This window comes from Rhinichthys klamathensis, unplaced genomic scaffold, assembly GCF_029890125.1.
Source record: "Rhinichthys klamathensis goyatoka isolate OS25496 unplaced genomic scaffold, OSU_Roscu_1.1 h1tg000182l_1, whole genome shotgun sequence".
NCBI lineage: Eukaryota > Metazoa > Chordata > Actinopteri > Cypriniformes > Leuciscidae > Rhinichthys > Rhinichthys klamathensis.
Genome location: NW_026606710.1, coordinates 352584 through 362500, shown reverse-complemented (window position 1 = coordinate 362500; position 9917 = coordinate 352584). Strand labels below are relative to the sequence as shown.

Below are 9917 nucleotides of genomic sequence, written 5' to 3'. Positions count from 1 at the left end.
CTCTCCGGGTCACTGGTTTATGGGCTCCACATGTGTTTTCTCTGGCCGTGTGTGTGTGTGTGTGTGAGAAGGGATGCCACCACAACTGGGTGGATGAACATGTTAATGTGGCGTGGCATTTTACGAATCACACACACACACACACACACACACACACACACACACACGCAAGAGCGCTCGGGCTCAGCCAATTGGCTTCCAAAATCTCGAGACAATTGGGTTCCACTTTTAGCGGGATTTCAAGGAAAAACAAAAAGAAAGGAACAAAAATACACGGCATCTGTGTGCAATCAGCTGATTGGCCTGGAGAACGAGGAGCTCATTCCTGGCGGATGAGGTGTATCGAGGAGAGAGACAGGGATGAGCGCGCGTCTGATGGACCGACTCACCACTCGCACGGCTGCAGCGATCGGAAGGCGTGCAGAGACGAGTCCATCCCGGCGAAATCCCAGAACTTCACGTCGTAGTCGAAGCTGCCGGTGATCAGACGAGCTCCCGACGGATCCAAGGCCAGAGCGGAGACCTGTAGAGTCACGGAGTCATCAGATACGGGAGACGACATGCGTTTAGACAAGTCATATTCAGGAATAAGAACAAAACTGAGTTTAATTAGATGTTTGAACTGAATTGAGTGACGAACAAAATTTGAACTGAATTGAGATTCATTAGATGGTCTTTTTTCCGGGTTTAAAATAATTAATATTCAGTAATATTATCGATTAGACAACACTCACACTATCAGATGAGAACAAAATTGAGTTTCTTTAGATGTTTGAACTGAATTGAGTGACAAATAAAATTTGAACTGAACTTAGATTCATTAGATGATCTTTTTTGGGGTTTAAAAGATTTAATATTCAGTAATATTATCGATCTGACAGCACTCACACTATCAGATGAGAATAAAATTGAGTTTAATTAGATGTTTGAACTGAATTGAGTGACGAACAAAATTTGAACTGAATTGAGTGACGAACAAAATTTGAACTGAATTGAGATTCATTAGATGGTCTTTTTTGGGGGTTTAAAATAATTAATATTCAGTAATATTATCAATTTGACAACACTCACACTATCAGATGAGAACAAAACTGAGTTTAATTAGATGTTTGAACTGAATTGACTGACGAACAAAATTTGAACTGAATTGAGATTCATTAGATGGTCTTTTTTCCGGGTTTAAAATAATTAATATTCAGTAATATTATCGATTAGACAGTACTCACACTATCAGATGAGAACAAAATTGAGTTTCTTTAGATGTTTGAACTGAATTGAGTGACAAACAAAATTTTAACTGAATTGAGTGACGAACAAAATTTTAACTGAATTCAGATTCATTAGATGGTCTTTTTTGGGGGTTTAAAATAATTCATATTGAGTAATATTATCCATCTGACAGCACTCACGCTATCAAATGAGTACAAAACTAAGTTTAATTAGATGTTTGAACTGAATTGACTGACGAACAAAATTTGAACTGAATTGAGATTCATTAGATGGTCTTTTTTCCGGGTTTAAAATAATTAATATTCAGTAATATTATCGATTAGACAACACTCACACTATCAGATGAGAACAAAATTGAGTTTCTTTAGATGTTTGAACTGAATTGAGTGACAAACAAAATTTGAACTGAATTGAGTGACGAACAAAATTTGAACTGAATTGAGATTCATTAGATGGTCTTTTTTGGGGGTTTAAAATAATTAATATTCAGTAATATTATCGATCTGACAGTACTCACACTATCAAATGAGTACAAAATTGAGTTTCACTGGATGTTTGAACTGAATTGAGTGACGAACAAAATTTGAACTGAATTGAGATTCATTAGATGGTCTTTTTTTGGCATGAAACATCAATTCATATTTATTATTTACCAATTTAACTGCACTGACACTATCGGATGAGAACAAAATTGAGTTTCACTAGATGTTTGAATTGAATTGAGTGACAAACAAAATTTGAACTGAATTGAGTTTCATTAGATGGTCTTTTTTGCGGGTTTAAAATAATTAATATTCAGTAATATTATCGATTTGACAGTACTCACACTATCAGATGAGAACAAAATTGAGTTTCTTTAGATGTTTGAACTGAATTAAATAATGAACCAAATTTGAACTAAATTGAGTTTTATTAGATGGTTTTATGGCATGAAACGACAATTAATATGAATAATTTAGCAATATTTACCATTTAAACGGCACTGACACTATCGGATGAGAACAAAATTGAGTTTCTTTAGATGTTTGAACTGAATTGAGTGACAAACAAAATTTGAACTGAATTGAGTGACGAACAAAATTTGAACTGAATTGAGATTCATTAGATGGTCTTTTTTGGGGGTTTAAAATAATTAATATTCAGTAATATTATCGATCTGACAGTACTCACACTATCAAATGAGTACAAAATTGAGTTTCACTGGATGTTTGAACTGAATTGAGTGACGAACAAAATTTGAACTGAATTGAGATTCATTAGATGGTCTTTTTTTGGCATGAAACATCAATTCATATTTATTATTTACCAATTTAACTGCACTGACACTATCGGATGAGAACAAAATTGAGTTTCACTAGATGTTTGAATTGAATTGAGTGACAAACAAAATTTGAACTGAATTGAGTTTCATTAGATGGTCTTTTTTGCGGGTTTAAAATAATTAATATTCAGTAATATTATCGATTTGACAGTACTCACACTATCAGATGAGAACAAAATTGAGTTTCTTTAGATGTTTGAACTGAATTAAATAATGAACCAAATTTGAACTAAATTGAGTTTTATTAGATGGTTTTATGGCATGAAACGACAATTAATATGAATAATTTAGCAATATTTACCATTTAAACGGCACTGACACTATCGGATGAGAACAAAATTAAGTTACAAATAGATGTTTGAACTGAACTGAGTGACAAACAAAATTTGAACTGAATTGAGTTTCACTGGATGCTCTTATTTTGGGGTTTAAAAGACAATTAATATTCAGTAATATGATCGATTCAAAGGCACTGATACTATCGGATGAGAACTGAATTGTGAACTACAGCTGAATCGATGAATCCAATGTTTTTGAACCGAATTATATCAACATTGAAAACTGAATGACACTTATCTTCTGTAGAGCTGAAATTAGTTTCATAATTGATGAATTTTTCAACATTAGCACTTATTTTCCTGTCTATTTCTGTGAAGCGGCTTTGAAACAATCTGTAAAATGTATCTGTATAATAAGAATATGGATGAGTTTTAACTCTGAGCTCATGCCTGAGTCAGATTATATAATCCTCACAAATCCCAACTAGCGTTCAGGAGCAAACGAGTGGACTTACGGATTTAGTGCCGTGCTGAAGCGTGATCTCATGAGTATCCGGGATCTTCTTCACTGGATTCTGTTACAGAAAGAGAGAGAGAGAAACACCTTCAGCAACTTTTGAAGCCCATGTTCATCTTTCTTTAGTGTGTAATGTTGCAGTTTGAGCATGAAAAAGCTCCAGTTCTTCTCTATATCAGTGTTTCTGAACTCCTGAACTCCTCGTTTCTTCCGGGAACGAACACGTCTCAATATTCCTCATTTAAATAATTAGTATGCAGAATAAAGGGGCGGGGCCTGGTTGAGTTAGTTAGTAGTGTGTTAAACTGGCGGTTATGGTAAGGGGCGGGACATTTCCCAAACACACTCGACCAATCACAACACACTGCTCCAGCCGACCAATCAGAGCACAGTGTGCTTTTCAGAAGGAGGGGCTTCATAGAGACAGGAACTAAACAGAGCGTTACTGACAGACTGGGAAGAGAGGAGCCGCAACAATGGAGAATATGAGGAAAATAATCAACATTCAAGCAGGAAAACCTGTTCTAGTAGAGCCTGAAAACATCAAGACTGTAAAAGGGCATGTAGGTCCCCTTTAATTCAGGATACGGTTCCGTTTTATTTCTTTTAGTACAAAACACGCTGCTAAAAGCGCTCACAGTGGGATTGTTCTCCGAATGAAACAGACGCAGGTCTGTGTGATTTGTGGCGTTGGCTGATTAACGCTCGAACAAAACTCGCACGGCACACCTGGGCCTGATGGGATACATTAAGCGGAGTACAGAGACATCACCGGGGCGGCCCGACACCAGAACACATCTATCAAACCGGCCCACAGCGGCCCTCAAACACCACAGGCCTGGGGAAGAGGAGGCCTGCACACTGTCAGAGAGAGAGCAAGACATTTACTACAGACCGAGAGAGAGAGAGAGACCGAGACCGAGAGAGACCGAGAGAGAGAGAGAGAGGAGAGAGAGAGAGAGAGAGAGAGAGAGAGAGACCGAGAGAGACCGAGAGAGACCGAGAGAGACCGAGAGAGAGAGAGAGAGAGAGAGACCGAGAGAGAGAGAGAGAGAGGAGAGAGAGAGAGAGAGAGAGAGACCGAGAGAGAGAGAGAGAGAGACCGAGAGAGACCGAGAGAGAGAGAGAGAGAGAGAGGAGAGAGAGAGACCGAGAGAGACCGAGAGAGAGAGAGAGAGAGAGAGTATTTTATTTTATATTATATGTTATTTTACTATATATTATATAGTAATGTTTTTAATATTCTTTTCATTTTAAAGTGAAATATGACCTATCTGTATTCTTCAGAGAGGTTCCATGAGATTCATCCAAACTAAAGAGCAGAATGTCTCTGAAAAGCTCAATAGAGACGTCTAAGGTCAATGACAGGAGAAGAGAGTCTTTAGAGAAGAAACCAAAAGACAAGCTTCACACAGTCTCGAGTCTTCTATATTTCCAGGAATGATAATGGCAGTGTGGCCCTCTAGTGGCACAACTGATACATTACAAAGACACTGCACTGTATGTCACTGAGATCATACATCATACTCATCATACATCTCATCATATATCACTCATGCATCTCATCATATATGTCATCATATATTACTCGTCATGCATCTCATCATATATCTCGTCATGTATCACTCGTCATCATACAGCACTCATCATCATATAGCACTCACATCATATAGCACTCATCATCATATAGCACTCATCATCATATAGCACTCACATCATATAGCACTCATCATCATCAAGCACTCATCATCATATAGCACTCATCACACTCATCATCATATAACACTCATCATCATATAGCACTCATCATCATATAGCACTCAATCACACTCATCATCATATAACACTCAATCATATAGCACTCAATCATATAGCACTCAATCATATAGCACTCAATCATCATATAGCACTCATCATCATATAACACTCAATCATATAGCACTCAATCATATAGCACTCAATCATCATATAGCACTCAATCATATAGCACTCAATCATATAGCACTCAATCATATAGCACTCAATCATATAGCCTCAATCATATAGCACTCAATCATATAGCACTCAATCATATAGCACCCAATCATATAGCACTCAATCATCATATAGCACTCATCATCATATAGCACTCAATCATATAGCACTCAATCATATAGCACTCAATCACACTCATCATCATATAGCACTCAATCATATAGCACTCAATCATATAGCACTCAATCATATAGCACTCAATCATATAGCACTCAATCATATAGCACTCAATCATCATATAGCACTCATCATCATATAGCACTCAATCATATAGCACTCAATCACACAGCACTCAATCATATAGCACTCAATCATATAGCACTCAATCATATAGCACTCAATCATCATATAGCACTCAATCATATAGCACTCAATCATATAGCACTCATCATCATATAGCACTCAATCATAGCACTCATCATCATATAGCACTCAACACATTCATCATCATATAACACTCAATCATATAGCACTCATCATCATATAACACTCATCATCATATAGCACTCAATCATATAGCACTCAATCATATAGCACTCAATCATATAGCACTCAATCATATAGCACTCAATCATATAGCACTCAATCATATAGCACTCAATCATCATATAGCACTCAATCATATAGCACTCAATCAAATAGCACTCAATCATATAGCACTCATCATCATATAGCACTCAATCATAGCACTCATCATCATATAGCACTCAACACATTCATCATCATATAACACTCAATCATATAGCACTCATCATCATATAACACTCATCATCATATAGCACTCATCATCATATAGCACTCATCATCATATAACACTCATCATCATATAGCACTCATCATCATATAACACTCATCATCATATAGCACTCATCATCATATAGCACTCAATCATATAGCACTCATCATCATATAACACTCATCATCATATAGCACTCATCATCATATAACACTCATCATCATATAGCACTCATCATCATATAACACTCATCATCATATAGCACTCATCATCATATAGCACTCAATCATATAGCACTCAATCATATAGCACTCAATCATATAGCACTCATCATCATATAACACTCATCATCATATAGCACTCATCATCATATAACACTCAATCATATAGCACTCAACCATATAGCACTCAATCATATAGCACTCAATCATATAGCACTCAATCATATAGCACTCATCATCATATAACACTCATCATCATATAGCACTCAATCATATAGCACTCATCATCATATAACACTCATCATCATATAGCACTCAATCATATAGCACTCATCATCATATAACACTCATCATCATATAGCACTCATAATCATATAGCACTCAATCATATAGCACTCAATCATATAGCACTCAATCATCATATAGCACTCAATCATCATATAGCACTCAATCATCATATAGCACTCAATCATATAGCACTCAATCATATAGCACTCAATCATATAGCACTCAATCATATAGCACTCAATCATCATATAGCACTCAATCATCATATAGCACTCAATCATCATATAACACTCAATCATATAGCACTCAATCATATAGCACTCATCATCATATATCACTCAATCACACTCATCATCATATAACACTCAATCATATAGCACTCAATCATCATATAGCACTCAATCATCATATAGCACTCAATCATCATATAGCACTCATCATATAGCACTCATCATATAGCACTCATCATATAGCACTCAATCATATAGCACTCAACATATAGCACTCAACATATAGCACTCACTCATATAGCACTCAATCATATAGCACTCAATCATATAGCACTCAATCATATAGCACTCAATCATATAGCACTCATCATCATATAGCACTCAATCATCATATAGCACTCAATCATATAGCACTCAATCATATAGCACTCAATCATATAGCACTCAATCATATAGCACTCAATCATCATATAGCACTCAATCATATAGCACTCAATCATATAGCACTCATCATCATATAGCACTCAATCATCATATAGCACTCAATCATCATATAGCACTCAATCATATAGCACTCAATCATCATATAGCACTCATCATCATATAGCACTCAATCATATAGCACTCAATCATATAGCACTCAATCATATAGCACTCATCATCATATAGCACTCAATCATCATATAGCACTCAATCATATAGCACTCAACCATATAACACTCAATCATATAGCACTCATCATCATATAGCACTCAATCATCATATAGCACTCAATCATATAGCACTCATCATCATATAGCACTCAATCATATAGCACTCAATCATCATATAGCACTCAATCATCAATCATCATATAGCACTCAATCATCATATAGCACTCAATCATCAATCATCATATAGCACTCAATCATCATATAGCACTCAATCATCATATAGCACTCAATCATATAGCATTCAATCATCATATAGCACTCAATCATATAGCACTCATCATCATATAGCACTCAATCATCATATAGCACTCAATCATCATATAGCACTCAATCATATAGCACTCATCATCATATAGCACTCATCATCATATAGCACTCAATCATATAGCACTCAATCATATAGCACTCAATCATATAGCACTCATCATCATATAGCACTCATCATCATATAGCACTCAATCATCATATAGCACTCAATCATATAGCACTCAACCATATAGCACTCATCATCATATAGCACTCAATCATCATATAGCACTCAATCATATAGCACTCATCATCATATAGCACTCAATCATCATATAGCACTCAATCATATAGCACTCAATCATCATATAGCACTCAATCATCATATAGCACTCAATCATATAGCACTCAATCATCATATAGCATTCAATCATCATATAGCACTCAATCATATAGCACTCATCATCATATAGCACTCAATCATCATATAGCACTCAATCATCATATAGCACTCAATCATATAGCACTCAATCATATAGCACTCAATCATCATATAGCACTCAATCATATAGCACTCAACCATATAACACTCAATCATATAGCACTCATCATCATATAGCACTCAATCATATAGCACTCATCATCATATAGCACTAAATCATATAGCACTAAATCATATAGCACTCATCATCATATAGCACTCAATCATCATATAGCACTCAATCATCATATAGCACTCAATCATCATATAGCACTCAATCATATAGCACTCAATCATATAGCACTCAATCATCATATAGCACTCAATCATATAGCACTCAATCATAGCACTCATCATCATATAGCACTCAACATATAGCACTCAACATATAGCACTCAACATATAGCACTCAACATATAGCACTCAACATATAGCACTCAACATATAGCACTCAACATATAGCACTCAACATAAAGCACTCAACATAAAGCACTCAATCATATAGCACTCAACATATAGCACTCATAATCATAGCACTCATAATCATAGCACTCATAATCATATAGCACTCATAATCTATAGCACTCAACATATAGCACTCAACATATATCACTCAACATATAGCACTCAACATATAGCACTCAATCATATAGCACTCAACATATAGCTCTCATAATCTATAGCACTCAACATATAGCACTCAACATATAGCACTCAATCATATAGCACTCAATCATATAGCACTCAATCATATAGCACTCAACATATAGCACTCAATCATATAGCACTCAACATATAGTACTCAATCATATAGTAGGCTTGCCGCGATAGACGGTGTTACCGGTTTTAAGCCCCATCACCGGTGACATCACTTTCCCACCGTGACACCGCAATGTCTTGACTTTTTTAAAGTATTCGTTTTTGCTAAAATATTTATTTGAATTAATTAAAAATAATAATTATCAATTATTTAGTTCAGAAGAGAGCATTATACATTATAATTAAAAACTGAACTGCGCAGTGCGTGCCAAGAGCCAGTCACGTCACAGATCAGCAAGCATCAGGAGTCAAATTCCATTTAGCACGTGTGGAGATTTTATATTCGTTTCTTATTTATTTGGTTTTATCTTATTTAAACTTTGTGTAATTTATTTAGGCCTATTTTATTTTCTTATTCGTTAATAAACGTTTTATGGTTCTTATTTGTAATTGGGCCCACAGTTTGCCGATTTACACTTTTTTCAGCCTATGCATGGGGTTATTTTTATTCGTTCGTTATGCTAATAAAAGTTCTGTCTATAAATAAAAGTTTTATTATCAGCGAGTTTTGAATTGTCAGCGCTGAATTGCCAATGGACGCTTATTTCGAAAGTGAAAGTATAACGCGCATGCATTTAAAAGCTATTTAACCCCCCCCCCCGCCCCGCCCCCCACGGTGACACCGTGATTACCGGTGTTGTCACACGTCGAATAACCGGTGGGAAATTTTCTTCACCGCCGCAACCCTATCATATAGCACTCATAATCATATAGCACTCAACATATAGCACTCAACATATAGCACTCAATCATATAACACTCAATCATATAACACTCAACATATAGCACTCAACATATAGCAC

At 35.8% G+C, this 9917-nt stretch overlaps 1 protein-coding gene across 2 annotated transcripts in view; it reads right to left on the bottom strand.

Moving 5' to 3' along the window:
• The window catches only part of LOC130094888 (WD repeat-containing protein 70), a 125718-nt gene that overhangs the window by 104430 nt on the left and 11371 nt on the right, over window positions 1-9917 (bottom strand). The window contains exons 6-7 of one of the 2 annotated variants that reach the window (XM_056261418.1): window positions 3345-3397; window positions 390-523 (exon numbers count right to left, since the gene is read on the bottom strand). In XM_056261418.1, the coding sequence (XP_056117393.1) occupies window positions 390-523; window positions 3345-3397 (187 nt within the window). Of the gene's footprint in view, window positions 1-389; window positions 524-3344; window positions 3405-9917 lie in introns of both variants that reach the window. The other variant, XM_056261417.1, reaches the window with a different exon arrangement.